General features: G+C 64.4%; 2 protein-coding genes and 1 non-coding gene across 3 annotated transcripts; 1 reads left to right on the forward strand and 2 right to left on the reverse strand.

Moving 5' to 3' along the window:
- Nucleotides 1-268: 268 nt before the first annotated feature.
- LOC147413832 (U6 spliceosomal RNA) lies at nucleotides 269-375 on the reverse strand. Its single transcript, XR_015184023.1, has one exon. It is a non-coding gene; the product is annotated as a U6 spliceosomal RNA (small nuclear RNA).
- An 896-nt stretch (nucleotides 376-1271) lies between these two features.
- Nucleotides 1272-12423, forward strand: TMEM259 (transmembrane protein 259). The gene is made up of 11 exons (XM_086477462.1): nucleotides 1272-1505; nucleotides 3633-3899; nucleotides 4182-4296; nucleotides 6338-6448; nucleotides 7738-7860; nucleotides 8193-8293; nucleotides 9181-9238; nucleotides 9531-9614; nucleotides 10114-10246; nucleotides 10638-10737; nucleotides 11596-12423. The coding sequence occupies exons 1-11, from the start codon at nucleotides 1272-1274 to the stop codon at nucleotides 12421-12423; spliced, it is 2154 nt and encodes a 717-aa protein (XP_086333588.1).
- Nucleotides 12424-12882: 459 nt separating this feature from the next.
- Nucleotides 12883-21581, reverse strand: GRIN3B (glutamate ionotropic receptor NMDA type subunit 3B). The gene is made up of 14 exons (XM_086477464.1): nucleotides 21123-21581; nucleotides 19023-19621; nucleotides 17549-18599; nucleotides 16942-17087; nucleotides 16600-16715; nucleotides 16218-16369; nucleotides 15948-16112; nucleotides 15737-15804; nucleotides 15311-15616; nucleotides 15160-15236; nucleotides 14769-14824; nucleotides 14418-14628; nucleotides 13765-13967; nucleotides 12883-13185 (listed from the first exon to the last, which is right to left on the reverse strand). The coding sequence occupies exons 1-14, from the start codon at nucleotides 21579-21581 to the stop codon at nucleotides 12883-12885; spliced, it is 3912 nt and encodes a 1303-aa protein (XP_086333590.1).
- Between the last annotated feature and the right edge of the window lie 1130 nt (nucleotides 21582-22711).

Genomic DNA, 22711 nt, shown 5'->3' on the forward strand with positions numbered 1-22711 from the left:
GCCCGGGGAACCCAAGCGGGGCTGGCCTGAGTCACCCGGGCGAGGGGGCGCGGGGGTTTTGGGCTGCCTGTCCCCCCCTCCTCAACCCTCCCCTATGGGGGGGCGGGGGGGCACAAACCTCCCCCAAGGGGCAGGTGGGCTGCGCCTGGGGCGCCCCAGACCTGCCGGGGTGGGTGGTGCCCCCCCCACCTCCGGGGCTCGGGCCTTGGGGGTACCCCAAGGGTCCCGCGGGGTGCGGAGGGGGGGGGGGGGGTGAGATCAGCTCCGAAAAAATATGGAACGCTTCACGAATTTGCGTGTCATCCTTGCGCAGGGGCCATGCTAATCTTCTCTGTATCGTTCCAATTTTAGTATATGTGCTGCCGAAGCGAGCACGAATCGCTCTGCGGCTTAAACTCTATTTGAAGCCCTATCAAATTCTACTATTTAGATCATGGCGAGTGCTCTCTCGCCAGATTCCAGCGCTTTTCCTCACGGTGTCACTCTCCCAGAAATTTTTGTCCGTTTTTATACTCAAAATCTTCCTTTTTTTTTTTTTTTCAGTAATTTCGGCGTTTAGGCAGCTGAGCTGCCGCGCCGAGCGACTGGCCGCGCGCGGTGCATGGCGGGAGGGCTCCTACTTTGCATCGCGGGGCGGGGCGGAGGCCGGCCGTTGTCCTCCACCGTCCCAGAGTTCCCCGGCGGTGCTCGCGCAGGCGCATTGCCGCCGTCGTTGGTGCCGGCGGAGGAAGATGGCGGCGGGGCGCTGAGGGGACGGGACCGGGCCGCTCCGCACCGCACCGCGACAGGAGAGCCGAGGCGCCCGCCGCGCTCCGGGCCGGGCCAGGCCGCGCCGCCCCGGTGACGGACCCCCCATGGCCTCGGGGCCGGCCCAGCAGCCGCGTCCCCGCTGGGCCTGCTCGGGCCGCGCCGCTCCCGGGCCCCGCCGAGGCAGCGGCCCGCTGAGCCCCGGAGCCTGGCCTGGGCTCCGCCAGGCCTGACCCGCCCTCCGCTCGGGAGCCGTCTGCGCGCAGGAGGCCGGGTCGGGCCCGGGGAGACCGGGCCTGAGGAGAACGGGACGGGGGCAGCGCCTGCCCGGCCCGCCCGGCGCCCCGCACCCAGCAGCTCCCGGCGCGGGGCGTCTCCCCGGCCCCTCGGAGGCAGCGCTTGACCCTCCGCGTCCCGTCCGGAGCGGCCGCCCGGCCCCGAGCCCGCTCTGCGGAGGAGGAACGGCTCCTCCGGCCCAGGTCAGCGCCGCCAGCGCCCTTCGGCCGCCGGCCGCAGGCGTCAGGATGTCCGAGAACCAGCCGAACGCCAACAACCACCACCCGGCCAACAACAACGGGGGCGGCGGGGCTGCCGCGGGCAACAACCGGGGCGTCCGCAATCCCAACCTCAACCAGAACCCCTTGATCAATGTGCGTGATCGCCTCTTCCACGCGCTCTTCTTCAAGATGGCAGTGACCTACGCTCGCCTCTTCCCACCTTCCTTCCGCCGCGTCTTCGAGTTCTTCGTCCTCCTCAAGGTGAGGGGCAGCGTTACGGGGAGGAGCGGACACTTCTTAGCCTGTGCTTGGGCCCTAAGGCATAAATTTCCTTATAAACTCAAAAAAGCTTGGCTCTGCCAAAGGTCACAGCCAGCGTTTGGGCTGCCCACAGTGAGCTCTTTGGTGAGAAAGACGTGGAGAGTCGTAACGATCTCGTGGTGGTCCCCACACCAGGTTTGGAAATGAAAAGGAGATTACAGAGCCAGCTCGGTGGGCAGCCAGGCTGGGGTGGGTCAGGTCTGAGGATGTGGGCATGGAAGACTTTTGTTTCCAAGCAATCACTCTTTTTTTTGGGTACGTTGCATACCTAAGGTATTTGATTGTTGGTGTTTTGTTGGAGCCTTTCTCTAGTGCACAGCCCCATTTTAACCCTACTTCTTTTTAGTGGTTGGCACCCCCAGCTGGGCGGCGCAGGGTCACACCTCGCTCTCAGGAGGCGAAACCCGCCCGCTTTCTCGTTGGTGCGGGTGCAGGATCGGAGACCCCCAGGGGGGCCTGTCAGTGTCCGCCGGGTGAACTGCCCGTAGGTTAAATCCTGCTCCGGGGCGCACGGGGACACATCCCACCAGCGCCAGCCTGGGAAATTAGTCAGGGGAAGTGGGGAGAGGAGCTTGCCAGGTCACAACAGCACACTTCTGCTCTGGGTTTCTAAAATTCATCTGCTTAAAGCAAGAGAACATTTAGGACAGCTTGCCTCATATACATTTTCTCCTCTCCCAGGAAGCGTTCAGGGTTTTAAGATTTTAATATATCTCTTTCCTCCTCGTTCCGTTGTATAACTGTGTTCAGGCAGACAGGGGGAGTGCCCAGGGATGGTGCTAACGGCGAGGCTGTCGGGTGGTGGCAGGTCTCGCTGCTGTCTGCTCTTGATCAAAGCACTCCCAAGGAAGCGAGAGGCCTCCCAGGGTGCCTGTGGAGAGCGGCCCGCACGGTCAGGAGCCAGCTGGCCTCCAGCCTGGTCTCGGCTCTGTGCGCAGGGCGCTGTGGGGGGTGAAGTCCGAGACTGTGGTCCTGCGCGTGGCTGTTCACGGGGCCCTGAAACGGCTCGTGGCTTTGCCAGCTTCGTGGCGGCTCCTCCTGCGATGAGGGAGGTGGTGCTGATTTACCTTCCCTGGCGTCTTCCCGTGCAGCTCCTCTGCAGATGAGATGTTTACCAGGGTGTTTGTTCACAGCAAATAGGTCAGGAACGGTGCGTGGGGGGACAGGTGCTTCGTGAGGAGCGAGCGTCTTCGCGCGGTGGGAAAGGCGGCGCCGGAGGCTCCGCTGTGCCGCTGGCTGCGCCGGCGTTGCTCGGGGCGTTCAGCTGTGGACTTTGGACGGTGTTGGGCACCGCGGTGCCAGGTTTGCTATCTTTGCTCTAGGGAACGGATTTTATGAGTCCACTTTGTTCTGCTGTGGCTTTAGAGCTGCTCCTTGGGGTGAGCCGGGGCGAGGGAGCGGTGACGCTCCCTGAGCCCAGCCCCGCAGGCCAGCTCAGCCTCTGCCCTGGCAGAGTCCACACCTCCCAGCGGCGAGCGGTGGGTCTGAACCTGGAGCTGGGGGTTCTGCCGTGGGTTTGGGTTGTCCTGCCTTGTGGCAGGTTGTCTTTTGTTGAGGTTTGCTTTACTCTGCCTGTGCACAGCTGGGCAGGCTTCTCCGGGCTTCAGCAGGAAACACTTTGTGCTGAGGAGGGAACGGCTGAAAGCCACGGATGCGTTTCCGACTCCATCAGTGCTTTGGAGTCTCCCGGCACGCCGGTGCTGTGTTTTGGGGGGCAGTGTTGGTTTGCAGGAGCTCGCACGGCGCGGGGGCCCGTGCGTGTGACCTGTGCTCTCAGCAGGACGCGTGTGCTGCGCCGGTCTCGTGAGCAGGAGGAGATTGTTCCTGCTGCTGTCGTCGCTGTGTTCCCCTGTTGACAGGGAAGTGCTGAAATTGCCTGATTCTGGGCTGCTTTGTGGAGGATGCCGGGACCGCCGGGGCTGAAAAGCTCGTGTCCGCTTGCAAATCCGTGTGTCCAGATTAGCCCAGTGTCTTCACGGGCAAAGAGATGGTTAAAACGGGGGGGTCTGTAAACAGGCCCGGGCTGGCTGGGCTGATGGTCTCTGCGTTGTTTCGTGCTGTGTGCAGGCTCTCTTCGTGCTCTTCATCCTGGCTTACATCCACATCGCCTTCTCCCGCTCGCCCATTAACTGCTTGGAGCACGTGCGAGACAAATGGCCGCGCGACGGCATCCTGCGGGTGGAAATACAGCGCAACTCCAGCCGGGCCCCCATCTTCCTGCAATTCTGTGGCGTTGACAAGTTCCCAGGGATGGTAGTTGAGTCCACAGCTGAGGAAGAGGAGGAGGAAGAGGAGGAAATGACTGTGGATATGTTTGAAAACAGCTCTATCAAGGTAAGGACACGTTCCCGCGTGCGCAAAAGGAGGCGGGAACCTGGGTGTTCGGGGAGAAGAGGTTTGTTAGGGCAGTCCTCTCGGTCCCGCTGCGATCCCTGGGGCGCCTGGAAATGGAGGGAGTTCCTTGGCTCTTCCTCAACCTCCACGTTAGCCTCTGGGGGTTCAAGATAGAAATTAAAGCCTGAGAAAGTGGCCCCTCCTGGGGGCACGGGGGGAGCACGGAAGATGGGAGCTGAAGCAACTGCGAACGTGACTTTCCCCGCCACGTTTTTCCAACAGTTTGAGCTGGATATCGAGCCCAAGGTGTTCCTCAAGCCGTCCCGGGTGAGCAGCACCGAGGCCCTGACCCACAACGAAAGCCAGGAGTTCTCGTTTAGTGACGCAGCCACTAAAGGTATGCAGCCTCTGCGGGAGACTGTGTCCGAGTTTGAGATGCTAACCAGAGCAGGTAAAGACAACTCGCGCTGCGCTCGGTGCTCTCCCCTTCCCCTGCCCCCGCCACCTTCCCCGCACGTCCCGTTCCTCCCGGCTCCTCCGGCCACGTGTGCCGTCACCTGCAATGCCTTCCCTGCTGCGGTCGCCTGCGGTTAGCGGTGTCGGCGCCAGCAGCGAGCCCTTCCCGCCGGCGGGAGGGAGGCTGGGCGCTGGGGCCGGCCGGGCTGCGAGCCGTGCCGGGGCCTCGGGGCTGGCGTCGTGTGTCTGCGGGGCCTGGTGCCACGTACCTCGGAGGAGTGTGACCTCCCTCTTGTGAGTGGCTCGCTGTCCCCTGGGGGTCTGGAGGAGTCCCTCCTTGTGTTGTCAGGGTTTGGGCTGTGGTTTGAGTCCCCGAGTCCACAGCAGCGCCTGGAACAGTGACTCGATCCTGAAAGCCCCCGAGTGAGGTTTGGTGGGTTGTGAGACGCAGCGTCGCTGTTCGGCGTCGGTCAGGAAATCGTCCTGCTTCATCCCTCCCCTCGTCCCAGCACGACCTAAGCTGCTAATGTCTCCTGAGCTCCAGAGGGAGATTGAGCGGCTTTGCGTGATTCAGAATGGAATTCCAGCGCTGGAAAACTTCTGTTGCTAGGGGTTAGGGGAGGAAGTCTGATAAAATATATTTACGTTAAAAGAGGAACGTGGCAGTCGGATTTTTTATTTAATTTGCCTTTTTCACCTACGCTTTTGTCCCTGGAAGACTGGGATCCTTTGCTCTCCAGAAGTACTGGATGTTGTGGCCGTGGAGGAGCGAGACTGGATGTTGCAAGGGCCCTGGTCCCTTGGTCTTGCAGTGGTTTTGCTTGATGCTGATCCAGAACTCATTAGTCCTGAATTTAAGATCATTAAGTCACGTAAGACTAGAGAGCAGTGAATGTTTTTGCTGCAACACCTTTATGGACAGTTGCCCAAGTTCTGTACGAGTCACGTACAGCGCTGTGCCCGCGGCTGGGCTGCGCCTTGGGTTGCTGGGCGTTGGCAATGCTCCAGCAGCGTGCTGGGAGAGTCGTGCTGCTTCCCAGCGGAGTGAAAAAATTCCTCGTTTCAATTGGGTCCCAAACACCTGGTTTTATTGTTTGTTTGTTTTTTCCAGGTCTCCTGTGCTGTAAGTATACCAAATGTGATGTTTAGACAGAATATTTGACGGTGGAAAAACGTTTTCTGATACAGAGGAAGTAATTCTTTTATGGAGATTTAAACATGTTGTTTCCATTGGTCCTTACAGCTGGTTTATAACGGGAACAAAAGGTGAAACAAACCCCCCAGCCTGTGTGTGCTGCCCAAGAGGTGGGACCAGAGGCAGGGGAGTAAAGTGGGCGTTTCTGTCAGTGATGTGTCGCTGCAAGTCAGGAGAGGCAGGACGTTTCTTTTAAGTTACGGTGTCCTTTTCACTTTTTTGCTGTGTTGTGAGATGCCTGACGGCTGCCTCCCCTGCCTCGTGCAAGATACGCTGCGACAGTTCGGGAGAGCAGGGATTCAATTGCTTGGCTCCGACTCAGCAGGAGGTTTTGTCCTTTCAGAGATGATGTAGCAAAAAGCATCTATTTTGAACTTAAAAGAAAAAAAAAAAATCAAGGAAACTTCAGGCACCACCATCTTTTTGGAAAGCTGTGATTGCTCCTGCCTTTAGTTCTGAGACTTGTAATTGCAGCAGCGACCTGTGTCTCCCGAGAAGTGCAGCGCTCTCGCCCTGTGGAGCGTTTACGTGGCGTTCAGCAGATGTAAAGTTTATTTTCCTGCTGTTTCCTAAACAACGCAGAAAGCAGAAGTCAGGGGAACAGGCTGCAATTTCAAGGAATTCATATTGATTTGGTTTTAATGGGAGGAAGCCTGGAGCCTGTGTTTGCAAGTGCTTCTCTTTTCAAGGACGTGGAAGGGGGGAGGGAGTCCAGGGGTGCTATTTTTTTCTTGGCGATTGTTTGCAGACCCTGCAGTTGAGCCTCCCTTCCCACCCTCTCTTGCAGTGTGGCCGCAGGAGGAGTACATCGTGGAGTACTCCTTGGAGTACGGGTTCTTGCGCCTGTCCCAGAGCACCCGGCAGCGCCTCAGCATCCCCGTCATGGTGGTGACCCTGGGTGAGTGGGGGAGGCAGCCCTCGCTGGCGCAGGGCCGGGCAGGTGCTCTGCACCGATCCCTACGCGCTCTTTCCTCTTTAGTCTTGAGGCAGCTGTTTATAACAGCGGATGGCGCTCGTTTTCCACGCAGGACGGCTCTTGGGGAGCCTGGGTGGCTTTAGCAGGTCGTACCTTCCCCCGAGGAGAGGTGTGAAATGGTGGAGGCCGTTCCAGCGAGCCCTCGCCTTGCGTCCAGCGCAGTGTCCTCACTGCGGGGGGCAGAGCCTCGCCGTGCTGAGGGGCTGGGCTCAGCGTGGGGCGGCAGCAGCGCAGTTAGAGCCCCGTGGCGAGAGCCCAGCGCCCGTGTCGGGGCCGAGGCTGAGCCGGTCGGCGCGGCGCTGTCTCGGCGTGCCGCTGCGCCCTGCTAGCGCCAGCAGCCCGTCTGCCTGGACTGGCGTTTGCTCCGTTAAAACCTGTCCGAGTCAGGAATACGGTCTCCAACCTTCTCATGCCTGTGAACTTAATTGATCTGTAATGAGCTGGTAGCGCAGCAATCCGACAATCCGACCCGATTTCACTACTTACTCCTGGTCAGACTGAAGTGCAGCTGGGCTGGCGTGTCCAGCAGTGATCCCCTGTAGGTAATGGGCAGTTTCCGTGTTAAACTGACCTGGGTTTTCCGATTCAGCTGGACAAAATCCTTCATAAGTACCCTGGTAATTTACTGAAAAATTATTTGTGTCCATGCTGCTTGATGTGCTCAGGTTTGGGTTATTTTTACAAGCGGGTCGGTGCAGTACCAGCCCCCCGAGATGGAGCTGAACAGCCTTCATCAGTGCCCGGAGCCCCGGGGGGGCATTTGCGTGTCCTCCACCGCAGGGGGGTGGATGGGGCTGGTGGGCCCAGCGGTGTCATGCTGAGCTGATGGCTCAAACGTCTCAGCCTGACCCCTCTGAGCCTCAGCAGAACTTGGTTCTTTGGGCCATTAGTTGGGGTGAGCCTGGGGAGGTAGCCCAAGCCTGGAGGGCAAACTCCCTTTATGTCTGTGCCAGCGGAGGGTCTGGCAGCCCCGACGCCGCTCTTAAGGCCTGGTGGACATCAGCATTTTGCCAGCGTGGCTGGATTTGTCAGGGCGTGATGTTTTCCCTCCCAGTCGTGCCCAGTTTAGTCAGACTGCCGAAGGTGCGTGTGCAGACGCGCGTCTGCTGGCAGATCTGTCCATCCGCGCGAGGAGAAGACGCTGTGCTGGCCTTGCCGCCTCCGTGGCTTAAGGTAGGAACAGTCTGAGTGGGGTTTCTTGTCTTCTCTAGATCCTACCAGGGATCAGTGCTTCGGGGACAGGTTCAGTCGCCTGTTGCTGGACGAGTTCCTGGGTTATGATGACATCCTGATGTCAAGTGTGAAAGCTTTAGCTGAAAACGAAGAAAACAAAGGTAAGGCTGGGAGCAATCGCGTTCAGCAGCTGTGCAGAGCAGCTGATGTTTTTCGATGGACGCCTGAATATCCTCTTCTGACTGTGGCTCAATCTGCAACGCAGGGAACAGTTCCCTGTGTTGCGTAGGGCTGCTATTGCCCAGGACAAAACAGAAGAAGCAGGGGGCAGAGGTGCCTGCGAACGCGGTTTCCTGCTGCCTTACTGCGCGGCGCAACGGGAGTTGCTGCCCTGAGGAGGCCTTGCCGTGGATTTGCTTTAAATCCTTTGGAAGGCGCTGGAAGTTTGTTCTGAGCTTGTGGGTTTGTGTTGGTTTCTTTTTTTTTCCCCCAGGTTTCCTTCGCAACGTGGTGTCGGGGGAGCACTACCGCTTCGTCAGCATGTGGATGGCGAGGACTTCGTATCTGGCGGCCTTTGTCATCATGGTCATATTTGTAAGTGGACAGGAGCTGGGCAGAGCCTGGACGCTGAGCCTGGCGCTGGGCAGCGCATGGTTGATGTAACGGCCCAGGCCTGAGCTCTCGTCCGCTTTTGCGGCGAAGCTGATGGAGTACGAGGTTCTGCTCTGTCGGGTTTTACTTTTTTTTAACGTGGGTTCTCAAAAGCCCTCGCAGTGAAACGCACAGAGGAGCTGAAATGGCTTGAAGTGATGGTTTGGTTGTCAAGAGGGAGATTGACGTCCGAGAGCCTCTAAGTGCAGTTGAGGCACTTGTCTAAGTGCTGCCGGGGCGTGGGGTGCAGGAGTGGGTCCTCCGAGGCTCCTGAGAACAAACCCAACTCTGTGCTGGAGTGATCGAGATAGAGCCGAGTGTCCTGTGATGGTGTGGGCCGAGGTGATTCCAGATACGTAGGAGACAAGAGCCCACGTGGTCACTAAGCCCTCAGGTGACTGTGTCCCTTTGTGTCCGACTGGCCCCTGGTGCTGCTCCTGGTGCGATGACGTGGGCAGTGAGAGCAGGACGCACGTGCTGGGTGGCTGCGCTCGGGGAGGCCTCTCGAGCCGTGGGAGGAGCACAGATGTGGGATGGGAAGAACCCCAAGTGCCATTGCTTTGGGCCTTTGGGTTCAGAATCGGGCTCTTCACAAACGAACGGCTTGCTCTCTATTTCGCTGCAGTAATACGCAGATTAATTGCTGTTGGTGAAGCCCTCATTACTCTTTGGGAAGTCGCTCTGCGTAGCTCGAGCGAACGAACGCGGGGAGTGCGCGGCGTGGCGGGTCCGAACTCGCCCGGCCGGGCCTCTGCCCTCGTGCCGTTCCGCAGGCGGGACGTCCCCGGACACGCGTGGCTCTGACGCTGGCTTCTGTTCTCCCCTTTCAGACTCTCTCCGTTTCGATGCTGTTGCGTTACTCGCACCATCAGATCTTTGTCTTCATCGGTAAGGACTCTCCCGAGGGATTCGGGGTGTGCTGGACCCTGTGCCCGCTCCAGCGCCGCCCGTCGTGCGTGCGCTTCTTTAGGAGGGTCCCTTAGGCAGCTGCCCAGGGAATACCTCCCCCTGCGCCTGTCACCGCGCTGGCGGGCGCTGTTCTGTCTCTTGACAAGCATCAGGGACGGAGGGCTCGGGAGTGTGGACTTCAGCGCATGTTGGGGTGCTCTGAATGGGGAGTCGTGTGGGGCCGGGGGGTTCCGAGGCCCCTTTGGGTCACGGCGTGTTTTCCTTCCCGCAGTCGACCTGTTACAGATGCTGGAAATGAACATGACGATCGCGTTCCCCGCGGCTCCCCTCCTCACCGTCATCCTGGCTCTCGTGGGTAAGGACCGAGCTCGCCGCTTGCCCGTGTGCAGCGAGTCCCTCCGGGAGCCAGGGAAAGCCCCGTTCCCTGTTGTGGCCTGGCCGTGGCAGGCGCTCAGTGCGTCTGCTCGGCACAAGGGGGAAGGCTCTGGAATTCGGTGGCACAGTGAGCTGCGTTGTCCTTCTGGGTCCCTGGAAAAGCAGGTCGTGTGGAAATCCCATAAACCGGAGCTTTGGCTGCCCCTGGTTCGTTTCAGACTCACGCTGCCTGTGGCCACGTTGCGTGAGCACAGTTTGGATTTGAAAAGCGAGCAACAAAACCCCCCCAAAACCCGAAACCTGCGCAGTGGCTGCCGTCAGCAGTGAAGCGCGTTTGCCCGTAGCCGCTGGTTCCTCCTGCGGGGGCTTTGCTGCGCGGTCGCTCAGCCCCAGCTCCGACGCGTCGGGGGGTTCCCTCGCCTGCCCGTTCGGGAAGGCCGCTGCCACCACCCTGATGTCGGGCACCCGCTGTCCTCTAGGTATGGAGGCCATTATGTCGGAGTTCTTCAACGACACCACAACCGCGTTCTACATCATCCTCATCGTGTGGCTGGCCGACCAGTACGACGCTATCTGCTGCCACACCAACACCAGCAAGAGGCACTGGCTCAGGTAAGAGCTGGCCGGGACCTCGTGCCCGCGTTGCACCTTCTCGCCGCGTGTCCCGGTCTCTGGCGGGACAAAGCTTCGGGTCCTGCCCAGGTGGGGCGGGGGGTCCTGCTCCCGAGAGCTCCCATGCGTCTCCGTGGGAGCTGCCCCGCACGTCATGGGCCCGCAGTGCAGTCGCTTCCACTTTGGGCCTCGTGCCTGGGTCTCCAGAATCGCCTCCGTCCTTTGCCTGCCCTGTGTTTGGCCCCGTTGAGGGCCCGTTCATCGCGAGGCCGTTCTGATGAGCCTGCGCCGCCCCGTGCAGAGTGCCCCAGCTCCCAACGGAGTGAGGGGCAGAAAGAAACTTGCCTTTGTGCTGCCCACGGACGTAGCCTGGTGTTGCTCTTGTGCCCAGGTTCTTCTACCTGTACCACTTTGCCTTCTACGCTTACCACTACCGATTCAACGGGCAGTACAGCAGCCTGGCTCTCGTCACCTCGTGGCTCTTCATCCAGGTGAGTGGTTGCCGTTCGGCTGCGTGTTGGTGCATCCGGCGGCGTGGGGGCAGGTGCCGTCACGTGAGCTCGGTCCTGGCGGTTCCGTGTGCCCCGGGGGGGTCTGGCTGCCTGCGGTTCAAGCGGTTGCGCTGCTGGCTAACAGCAGGGCCAGTGGGAGCGAAGCAAAGGCAATCAGCTGCTTTTGGGGCTTTATCAAACCTCTTGTCAAGCTGGGTTTGAGCAGCAGTTTATTTATAGAAGAGGTTGAAATGATCCCTGGTTTGGAAAAGGAGCAGCAGGAGGCTGTCCAGCAGCGGGACTTTTTGGTCCCTGGCTCAGATCCAGCCACGCAAGTGACGATCGGCTGATGTCACGTGAGGTTTGGAAGGGGTGAGGGCAGGATTTCTATCCCATCTTTCTGGGAGAAACCCCCCGGAGGCTCTCCTGTGCAGAGGCTGAGGAGTTGGTCGGGTCTGAGCAGTGCAGGGGCTGGCCAGGCCAGCTCCAGGTTGATGTCGCCAGTGTCCTGGGTCAAGCAAAGCCTTTGTGTGTCTCTGGCTGTGACCTGCCCCCGTCTCTGCTGCGGGCTGGAGGCGGGGAACTGAGGCTGGGCCAGAGAAATGCCTTCACCCTTCTTGTTCTCAGCCTGCAAAAGCGAAGGGGGGTTGTACTCCACTGCCCGTCTTCAGAGCAAAACCGTAAAAGCCACTTTCAGGAATTGTAGTAGAAGGGATAAATCTTTCCAAAATTTCAGATAATTGGCCCAATTCTGCAGTCGCTGTCCCTGCAGCAAGAGGGAAGCCTGGTTTTCTAAGGTGTGTCTGGGCTCGCAGCCCGGGCCCAGCGAAGTGACCCCTTTCCCTTTGCCTTCTCCAGCACTCGATGATTTACTTCTTCCATCACTACGAGCTGCCGGCCATTCTGCAGCAGATCAGGATCCAGGAGATGCTGCTGCAGAACCAGCAGGTGGGCCAGGGCACTCAGACGACGCTGCAGGACAACCTGAACAACAACACTACAGCTGCCCCCGTCGACGGGGGGACCCGCCGCCCCCACCTGCCCGCCGGACCCTCCGGGGAGAGCGGCGGCCCGGCCGCCCTGACTCCCAGCGAGGCCTCCAGCGTCATCGCCGCCGCCACGGCGGCTTCCGTGGGCAGCGATCTGAACTGGGTAGCCGAGACGGCCGCCATCGTCACCGAAGCCTCGTTTCTCTCCGACCTGAGCTCCACCCTCCTGGAGCCGGCCATGGTGCACGAAGCCGTGGCCAACGGGAGCCCGCCGGACGCTGCCTCCGGCCTGGTTGCCCGCATCAGGGTCAGCAGCGACCACCCGGAGACGGCCGTGGGCTCCATCACCATCGAGGTCACTTCAACGTCCGTGGTGGCTGCAGCAGGTGCTCCCCCCGCCGCAGAGGCAGCCCCGGCGGCGCCCCTCGTCCCGCTGCAGGAGGAGGGGGCCTCCGTCCCCAGCGCCCCCCTTCCCGAGCAGACTGAGGCTGCCGAGGGCTCAGGCAGCCGAGCAGAGCCTGGGGGCAAGGACTGCGTGGCAGAGACCCCTCCGGCCTGGGCGGAGGACGCTGCTCAGGACAGACGGTCGGGGCGCGCTCTTGGGGACCGGGGGGACGGCAGCCCTTGCCCGGCACCGGCAGGTAACGCGCTCGGCTGCCACCCCTGCTCGGAGCCAGACCCGCGGAGCCTGTCTTGAGCCCCTGCTCCTGTCATTCTGGACTGCCAGGACGGCGTTTGGATTTCGTTTGTTACTGTTTCTCACTTCTTCACCATCATCCTTAACCCGTGAATTCCTCTGGGCGGAGGCAGAGCAGCTGGGACGGAGGAGGGGCGCTGCGGCCAGCTTGGTGGGCGAGAGGCAGCGCTTGGGGGGGGCAGGGGGCTGCCGGGAGGGAGGGAGGGACAAGGCTTGTCTCCCTGCGAGGCTGCAGGGGAGGGTCTGCCCACTCGAGCCCTGCGGTCCCTCCCTCCCCCAGCTCCCCCTTGTCCGTCCCCCCCTCCCGTCCCCTTGGCAGCCCGGGCGCCGCTCACAGGCATGAGCTGGTTTGGGACAGGCCGTGTGTGTGTGTGGCAGCTGAGCAGGGAGAGCGTTTTCAGACCCCTTGGGAGAGCCACAGAAAGCCCAGGAGAAACCTGCTTAAACTTCCCTTCTCCTTCAGGGGAATCGGAGCTTAAGACCTTCCCCAGACACGAGCTCTGCTCGCGCCGGGGCAAAGCTGGGCGATAACCGACGCAGAAGCTGCCGTTCAGCCGCCTTTGCTGCGCCCTTGAGCCCCCCTCGGTCGGTCGGTTTTGGGGGCAGCAGCTGCTGCGTCCAGATCGGAGCTTCCAGCCCGGGAGAGCCGGGTTTGGCCGGGCTCGGGAGCGGTGGCAGCGCTTCCCCTGCTGCTCGGCCCCGGCGAAGCGCTGTCCCATCTGCTGCTGTGACCTCTGCGAGGAGGATTTGGGAATTGGGCCTCTAGAGGTGTGTGACCAGCGTGAAGGGGCAGCTCCCGCACAGGCAGCTGGCCTCCAGCCTGTCTGCTGGGCGCTGCGCTGGTGTCCGTGGCTGGCGAGGCGTTCGGGAGGAGGAGGAGGGCAGCAGCTCTGCCTCCCTGCAGCTCTGCTTTTGGCACCTGCCGCTGGGGGTGACGTAGGTGGCTTTTCAGTGCCTTGTCCCTTCCGTGGGACACGATCGCTTTCAAGATCAGCCCCGTCCCAGGGGAGGGGTCGGCTCTGCGCTGGCTGAACTGCTGCATGAGATGGTTTCAGGCAGAACCAAAACCCCAAAGCCGAGAGATTTCAGCTCATTTCTCCTCATTTCCCTGGCAGCCGAGGCGAAGCCGGCGGTGCCCGACCCCTCTGCCGTGGGGCTGGGACGGGCTGGAAGGAGAGTTTGTGCCCGTAGGCAGAGCGGAGGGACACGGGAGTGCGTGTGGGTGCAGGGCTGAGAGGGGCTCGGGGAGGGCGGCACTGGGGGGTGACGCGGGGGGTGCTTTGGTCTCTGGGGGGAGCCGGGTCGCTGAGGGGTCCCCGAGTTCAGCCTCGGCCCCCGCACCTGAGCAGCGCCCGTGGAGTCCCTGTCCCTCGGTGGGCTCTCGTCCGCGTTGCGGCATCCCCCAGCAGGAGGGGGTTTCCCTGTCAGCACCGGGGGGGGCTTGCAGCCCCCCGCTTCACTTTCTCTGCATTTCCCACCTGGGTGCACCCGCTTTTTGCTTTTGTCTTTCGTTCTTTTTGTCTCCAGCAGCCCTGGGTGTTGCTCTGGGGAAGGGGGGAGGCTTGTGACCAGCGGGTCGGATCCACCCGCAGCCGTCCTGGGAAGGGGCCTCGTTGGTGACCAGCTCCTGCCCCCGGCGTGGGGGTGGGTGGGCAGAGCCAGGGGCAGCCGTGGGCTTTTCAGAGGAGCGGGTGGGTGGGAGGGGAAGGGGGGGGAAACAAACCAAATGATCTGACGAATGAAGAGTAGAGTTCATTCTATTTAATTAATGTACAAAATGTGTTTGTATATAATAAATATTCTCTCTAACAGCTGCTGTGGCGTCCTGCGAGCAGTTGTGCTGGGCTCCTGCCGAGGAGGGGTATCCTGGGGGGCGGCTGCAGGCCCAGCGGGACTTCAGCTGCCCCCGCCGCCCTCCTGGGGTGCCAGCGCCTGCCCCGCTGCGCTCGGAGGGGCGGTGGCAGGGCAGGGGGCTGAGCACGGGTCCCCGTCACGGCCGTGCTCGCCGGTGCTGGGCAGCCCCTTCGTGCCAGGGGCGAGGCTGCGGGGAGGGAAGGTCGCTGCTGTGCCCTCGCCCCGGTCCTTCTGCAGCGCCCGTAGGTGCCCGCGGCCGGGCCGTGGGTTATTCGTTCCCCCGTGGGTTATTCGTTCCCCTGCGGGCTGAGGGCCAGGCTGGCACCAGTTGACGCCCACCTCGCCATCCGCCTGAGGAAGACTCCGTTTCTGCTTTGAGGTGGCTCTGGGGCCCAGCCCGGCTCTGCTGCCCCAGAGTGGGCTCTCCCGGACGGGAGGTGGGGTGTGGGCCTGTCCTGCTGCCACCTCAGTGTGGGACGAGGGCTACTCACCTTCCTCCTCCTCCTCCTCCTAGTCACTGCTGGCCTGCGGCGGGGCTGAGCGGTGCCTGCGGAGGACGGAGGGGACGGGTTACCCTGGCCCCAGGCCTTGCTGCGGTTAGGGAGCAGCTGGGTGAGGAACCGCAGCCTTTTCCTCCATCGTCTTTATTTACACGGTTTAAAACCGGCGTCGCTGAGGGGCCGCCAGCAGGAGCGCGGCAGTTGGTCCTGGTTCTGCAGCGGCCTCTCGTCTCGCCCTCCCCCAAATAAACCCCCTCAGCCCACGCCGCTGGCTGCAGTTTGAACCCCCTGTCGCCAGCGGGAGGAAGGTGAGGAAGAGAGAACGCCCCAGAGCAGGGGAAGGGAGGCAGCCCCGGGACATCCCCCCCCTCCACCCTCCCACCCCAAGGGCCCTTTTCCCCCCCGTCCCTCATCTCTTTGCTCCCGCTCCGACCGAGGGAGCGGCTGGTGGGGTCCACCCTGCCCGGAGCAGCCCGACCAGGGGTGTTTGGGGGTCTGCCTGCCCCCTTCCTGGCCACCCCACCCCACGTCACCTTTCCTCCCGCGGCTCCGCCGTGGCCTTCGCCGTGCCCAGCATGGCCACCAGCTCGCTCTTCCTCACCAGGGCCGCGCGCAGCTGGTCCCGCATCTCCTGGATCTTCTCCTCCAGCTCCCGGAGCTCGCTCTCGCCGGCCGCCCTGTCCGGGGGCTGCAGCGCCCGCCCGTTCCCGGGGTGCCGCAGGGACCCCTCGCCCTCGGGGGGGGCTTTGTCCAGCTGGAAGCGCACCCGTCGTGGCTCCTTCCGCAGGGCGCTCCAGGGCTGCCCCGGTGCCGGCGCCTGCCTCGGCTGGAGGCCTCCCCTTTTGGGGAAGGGGAGAAGGGTTGAGGTGGGAGCCGGTGGCTGGGACGTCCCTCCCGGGACGGTGGGTGCCCACGGGGAGGAGGAGGAGAGGGGGGCAGGTGCCCAGCCCCAGCCGTACCTCTGCTCCAAGCTCAGCTGCTGGCTCCTCTGCTCCTCCGTGCCCGTGTTCAGAGCCCGGTGGATTTTCTGTGGGGAACAAGGGAAGGGTGAGACGGAGGGTGATGGTCCAGGGGGTGACGGTGCAGGGCTGGAGGAGGGCAGAGGCTGTGCAAGGGAAGGGGGAGCAGTGCAGGGGGGTCTTTTGGGCGCTGGGTGGGCCCGTTCCAAACCTGGCTCGTGTGCAGCCAGTAGTTGAATTTCTTCTTGCGCTTGATGCGGGGCAGGACGAGGCGGTAGAAGACGTGCTCGCCCAGCGAGGTGAGCAGGGAGCCGCTGAGCCCGATGCAGAGCAGCACGAAGAGCCCCGAGAAGTGGTAGATGCCCATCTGCAGGGTCTGCGGGGAGACGGCGGGGGTGTCGGCCAGGGTCTGTGTGTGCCTGGGGGGGGGTGTCAGACCCCCCCTAGAGCCCCCCCAAGCCGAGGGCCCGGCCGCCCGCACCTCTGTGACGGCGAAGACGCGCTTGCCGCAGGGCACCATCTTGTACCACTTGTCGTGCAGGAGGTCGATGAACCCGGCCGACTTGTAGCGGCTGATGAACTCGGAGATGTTGGAGGTCAGCGGCGAGTTCTGGGGGAGGCCGATGCCGTAGCCTGGCCCCGGCGGGGTGGGGGGGGGAGAGAGCAGCATTGCTGGGGGGGGCGGGGGGCGCCTCACAGCCCCCAGCACCCACCATGGGGTGGGCAACCTCCCTGCCCTGCATGGCCATGGCAGGGCATGGCCCCAGCCAGAGCACACGCGTGTGCATAGACACACACACACACACAGAGCACACATGTGTCTTCCCCCCCCCCCTCCCCCCACTGCAGCCCCCCCCCCAAACCTTCAATGGCGAAGGGTTTCCCCACGGTGAGCAGTTTGCAGTCGGAGTCGATGGAGACCTCGTAGTCCAGCAGCGACTTGTCCATGATGAAGGCGTTGAGCTTGGGGGGCTCCGTCCTGCACCAACACAGGGGGACCCTTAGGGAGGGGACTGCTCCCCCACACACACACACTTCCCGGGGTCCCCCTCACCTGACACCTCTCCCCGGGATTGCGGGGGGACGTGTGTGTGCAAGAGGAGGGTGCACAGACTGCAGGGCCAGGGCAAAACCTGCCCTGGGAGGGGTAAAAGGAGGGGAACACCACCCCCCCACCCCCCCCCAATGCCCTCCCCGTCCCTCACTTGAGCATGGTGACGCCGGCGGGGGTGGTGGGGACGTTGTAGCGCCGCATGTACTCGTGCATCTCGGGGAAGCTCTTCTTGATGTACTCCTCGGCGCTGCTCTCCCACACGGTGCCGAAGCGGAAGCCCTGCGAGGGGTGATGCAGCTGGAAGGAGGCACCAGAGCATCAGTACCCCCAGCCCGGGCGGGAACAGCCCCCGGCTCCCTGGGGTCACGTCCCCAAGCCCTGAGCATGTACAGCCCCGGGGGGGGGGGGGGGGGGGGTGTCTGGGCAGCCCGTGGAGATGCAGCAGCTCTCACGGGGCATCTGGCAAAGAGCCCTGAGCTCAGCCACAGCGCGAACCCAAGCCCACCTCTCCCCCTGCTTTGGGGTTGAGGCCAGGATTAAACACCAGGGCAGGGGCCACACAAAGCTTCTGGGGGGCCTGGGGAGACCCCCGCAGCCTCAGGAGGGGCCGTGCTGCAAGACTGGGGATGGGGAGACCTTTCACACTCATCCCAGTGTGAAAGTGCAGCAAGAAGGACAGACACCCCCCCCACCCCCCCACCCCCCCCGGACCTCAGCCCCGTCTCACCCCAGCTGAAGCAGCCCAGACACTCTCCTACCTTTGGGTCGTGGATGCCTGAGAGCTCCTCGAAGGTCTTGTCCCCCACCATGACGGCCGCGAGGTTGGCCGTGTAGCTGGAGAGCACCAGGAGGCAAAAGATGGCCCAGAGGTTCATGAGGAAGCGGCCGGTGCAGCACTTGGGGGTCTTGCTGGACACAGTGCGCCCAAAGAGGATGGCGTAGCAGAGGTTGAGGGCTGAGGAGTAGGAGAAGATCTTCATGCGGTTGCGGCCATGGGGGGTCATGCCGTAGGGGCTCTTCCACTCGTACAGGGTGAGGAAGAGTGCTGTCATGTGCAGGGCGACGAAGATGCCCACCCACATGGTCCAGTGCAAGGGCCACATGAAGGCCCCGATAGGCGACGCCGTGTCCTTCGTCCTCACCAGGATGCCCAGGCTGGTGGAGAAGAAGGGGCTGGTGAAGTCGATGACTTTGCTCCGTGCCGAGTTGATGCTGAAGGAGGTGACGGCCATGTGGGCCGTGCCGCTGAGCAGGTCCCCCACCAGCCCCGTCCAGTGCCCGTTTTTCCAGGCCCCGTATTTCCCATCGCCCACGATGTAGAGCTCAAAGTCAAAGGGCACGTCCTCGGCCAGCTTCTCCAGCAGGTCGATGCAGTACCCGTAGCAGCACTTCTTGTACGCCCGCGGCACCGAGCCGTTGTCGGCGCCGAGCTCCTCGAAGAGGGCGTCCAGCACGGCCGAGTCGTTGGTGCCGGGGTCCAGGCAGAGCTGTCCGGCCGGGCAGCTCCCGTCCTCATCTGCCTCCCTGGTGAAGACGAAGGGGTGCTCCACCAGCGTCACCACCCGCAGCCTCACGCGGGCTCCCCCGGCCCCCTCGCCGGGGTTCTTGCGCTGCCCGTGGCTCTGCCACGCGCCCTCCTCCAGCTCCAGCTTGCCGTGCCGCCAGGTGCCCACCGTCACCCAGGTGGGGTCCCCCCGCGAGTCCCGCCGCAGGCTCCACACGTGGTACTGCTGCTCTGGCCGCACCAGCGTCGCGTTCTCCACGCGCACGGGCCCCGTCCGGCCGTGGAAGGACGTGTTGGCCAGGAACCTGGCAGGGGAGAGGGTGTCACAGCTCCGGCGTCACCAGCTCTGGGGGCTGCGGCCGGGAGGAGCGAGGGACGGGGCTGGGAGCAGGACGTGCCCGGCTCAGGCACAGACAAGGGCAGGGAGGAGCGGCAGGATGCGGCCCCGCTGCCCTGCAGCTCGCTGTGCTGGCAGGGCCGAGTGTTATTAATATTTATAGAGCAACAGTGCTCGGGCAGCATTAGGGAGATCTGAAGTGACACGTGTCCCCCCCCGCCCCGTGCAGCCGGCACAAATCGCATCCCAGGGGGAACTGAGCCCCACGGCAGCAGCTGCACACCCCAGGGAGGGCACCGGGCTCTGCGCACTGAGCCCTGGGTCCCCCCAGCTCTGCCCTCACCCCACCCCGGGGCGGGGGGGAAAGGGGCACCCACAGCATCTCCCTTACCGGGAGAGGAAGAGCCCCGAGGACTCGCCGCCCGCCCGGCGCCTGTCGTTGCAGTTCACCATCGTCTGCAGGAGAGCCAGGTCGGGGCGGACGCGGGCGGCGCTGGCGATGGCCCGGGACACCAGCTCCACCGCGTCCTGGATGAAAAGCTCCAGCGGCGGCCGGTTGACCTCCCCGTAGGCCAGCAGCCCCAGGGGCAGCCCCTCAGTCTGCAGCTCGCCAGCGCTGAGCGGGGAGCCCAGCACCCAGTGGATCTCCTGGGGCAGCAGCCCCAACTCCTCGGCCACTTGGAAGATGAGCCGAGCGCGCCGCAGGTCGCAGCCCAGCACCAGCACAGGGCTGGAGAGGGCCCTAAGGTGCTCCCCGTGCTGCTGGAGGTAGCGGGTGGCCCCGGGCTCGTCCAGGTAGCCGAGGTCCAGGATGGTGCGGAGGAAGAGCTGGGAGCGGTGGGCCCAGAGGCTGAGGAAGCCAGAGACGTCCCAGGGGTGGCAGAGCACCAGGTTGGTCTCCTGCCAGTCATTGGCCTGCAGGATGCTCACCAGCACGTCCACCAGCGTCTCCAGCGAGCTCTGCCGGTCCATGTGGAAGTGGAAAGGGCTCTGCCGACACACAGGAGTTGTGGCTGTCCCCCTGCCCTGCTCCTGCCCATGGGAAGAGCCCGGCGGCAGCAGCAGGCAGGGTCCCACCAGCCCTCGGCTCAGCTGCCCTGTCCCTCCCACCCTGCAGCCACCCAGTGCTCCCGGCCCGTTCCCAGCCCCACTACAGCTTGGGGAGATGGTCCCCACCCGGCTGCCCACCCAGCACCGGCCGTGCACCCACTCATGAGCCAGAGGGATGCCCAGGGACCAAAGGGAGAGCCCTGGGGAGGAGACCCCATGGGATCCCCCGGCTGGGCAGGGGAGAGGGTTTGTGCCCACTGGAGCAGCGGGTTGTGCATCCCCCCGCCCACGGGCACAAGGGTCTCACGCTCCCAGCCAGGCGCTGCCCCAGCTCCCCGCAGCTCCAAGGATGAGCCGCTGGCCAGGCAGCAGGCGAGGGCGCGTGGGGGGTGGCACAGCCTGCGGGGCTTCGCCACCTGCCTGGGGATCCCTGGGGAGAGGCTGGTGGGACGGGGGCCAGCATGGTGCTGCCGTGTGCCCGGAGAGGTGCCACCTCCGCCCAGGAGCAGCCCGGGGTCAGCACACATGGAGGGGCCCAAATGCGGTACGGAGGGGGTCTGTCCCTGGAAGGAACCGACCGAGGGAAGGGAGAGGGACAAATGGAGCCCCAAGGACATTGGGCTGGGACAGGTTTCGGCTTGGCAGCGTTTGGGCTGCGAAATGTAAATACGTCACTGCTGGGACAGCGAGGCTGAACTGGGCAGCACAGGGGACTGCAGTGATCCAGTACCAGGGCATGTCCCTGGAGCCCTTCTGGGGCCTGACCAGGGCCAGGACTGGGGGGCAAGGGACTGCTGGAGGAGCCAGGGGAGTTCCCTTGGAGTGGGAGCCGGGATGGGGTTGGGATAGAGCCAGGCAGGGGGCCAGGAGAGAGATGAGATGGGGGCAGGAATAGAGCTGGGATGGAGCCAGGATGGGGCTGGAATGGGGACAAGGAGGGGACTGGGATAGAGCTGCGATGGGGATCGGCATAGAGCCAGGGTGGGGCGCGGGATGAGGCTGGGATACACCCAGGATGGGGGTCAGGATAGAGCCGGGATGGAGCTGGGAACAGGGGTGGGATGCGGCCGAGATGGGAGCAGGGATGGAGCCAGGATAGAGCCGGGATGGAGCTGGGAGGGAATCGGGATGCAGCGAGGATGAGAGGCTGGAATAGAGCCAGGATTGGAGCCGGGATGGCGATCGGGATGGAGTCGGGAGGGGAGCCGGGAAGAGGACCCCCGGGACAGAGCTGGGATGAGGATTAGGGTCAGAGCGGGGATGGAGCGGGGATGGGAGCAAGGACGGAGGAGGGACGGAGTCGGGACGGGAGGAAGGACGGAGGAGGGACGGAGCCGGCGCGGCGCGCAGGGACGGAGCGCTGCGCCCCGGCGGCCCCGGCCCCCGGCGGCGAGGTGCGGGCGGCCGGTGCGGGAGCGGGCGCCGCCGGTGCGGGTCTTACCTGCGCTCGGAAGGGCAGCGGCCCGCGGGTGTCGAGGAGGCTGACGAAGGGGATCTGCAGGGCGGCGGCGAGGAAGTCGAGCTGGAGCAGCTCCCGCCGGGAGCGGGGCAGAGCCAGGACGGCGGCCACGCCGCGCACCACCAGCGCCCCGCACAGCCACCGCGCCAGCGAGCCGGGGTCCCGGGCCGCCGGGGCGCCCGCCACCACTTCCAGGCTGAGGTTGTAGGGCAGCGCCGCCGCCCCCCCGGCGCCGCGTCCCCCACCGGGGCCGCTACCGGCACCGGCGGCTCTCACCAGCGCGGCGCGGAGCCGGGCGCGGCCGGGGGCGGCGGGCGGCAGCAGCGCCCCGAGGCGCACGGCGGGGCCGGTGCGGGCCAGGACGCGGCAGGGCTGCGGGTGCCCCCCCGCCGCGCCCAGCGCCGCCGCCGCCAGCAGCCAGAGCGCCCGCAGCCCCGCCATGCGCCCCGGCACCGGCCCCGCCGCTCTGCGCCCCGCCGGGGCGGGCCGGGGGCGGGGGCGGCAGGCGGGCGGACCGGCAGCGTGTCCGTCCTCCCCCCCGCCCCGCGCTGCGGACCCCGCCCGGCGTCTGCGGGGGCAGGGTCCCGCCGTCGGCGCCCGCCCCGTCCTGGAGCCCGACGGGAGGGTCCGGGGCGGCCGCCGCAGCGCCCCCCGCCCCGCCCCGGGAATCGCCCACCCCTACGCGGGTCCGTCCCTCCCGGCGGCAGAGCGGGGCCCCCGCCTGGTGCTGCACTGGGGTGCCCCGCGGTTCCCAGGGGGGGTCCCGGCTGCCTTTGGACCACCGGGACCTTCCTCCTCCTCCTCCTCCGGCCGGGCGCTCACGGACGGCGATGCCAGCGCTCCCTGGTACCGCCCGGGCTGGGAAAAGCCCCTCGGGGCGGTTGCTGAGCCGTAAACCGCCCCCGCCCGCCCCCCGGTACGGGCCGCGACCGGACCCCTCCATCTCTCCGCCGTCAGAGCCGCGGCCTCAGCCCGGGGGGTCCCGGGGCCGCGGGGCCCGTCCCGCTGCGTGGGGAAGGGGCGACCGCAGCCGGACACGCAGCAGCTTCGCCCCTTCCTCCGCGGGGGCGGGGAGGGGGGCTTCGCCCTCCTCAGCTGCACCGGGGAAGCCGCGGCCCGGCCCGGCCCGGCCCGGGGGCTCCGCGCCCCCCGGAGCACGAATATCAGCTGCGGGGGGGGGACGGAGCCGCCATGGGATTAACAAGAAAAGGAGCGACGGAGCCAGAGCCCGGCTGGCAAAAACTATCGATCACCGACCAGATCCAATGAGTCACGGCTCATGAATTCCTCCGGCGGGGATGGGCCCCGGGGGGGAGGCCAAATCCTGCCAGGGCGCGGGGAGCGCTGGCAGCCCCTTGTCAGGAGGTGCTGGTCCCCCCCGGAGCAGGATCCCGACCACGGGGGTCGCGGCAGCTCCTTCCCCCAGGGATAAACGCGGCACAGCACCCCCTGCCCGGGCAGGAGCTGGGGAGGGGGCCAACGGGCTCTTGGCACGGAATAGCCCCCCCAAACCCTGGCTTCTCCCCGACTGCAGCGGGGGGGGGCTCACATGGAAGCCCCCGTCCTCTCTC

This window comes from Leptosomus discolor, chromosome 24, assembly GCF_034619465.1.
Source record: "Leptosomus discolor isolate bLepDis1 chromosome 24, bLepDis1.hap2, whole genome shotgun sequence".
NCBI classification, from domain to species: domain Eukaryota; kingdom Metazoa; phylum Chordata; class Aves; order Leptosomiformes; family Leptosomidae; genus Leptosomus; species Leptosomus discolor.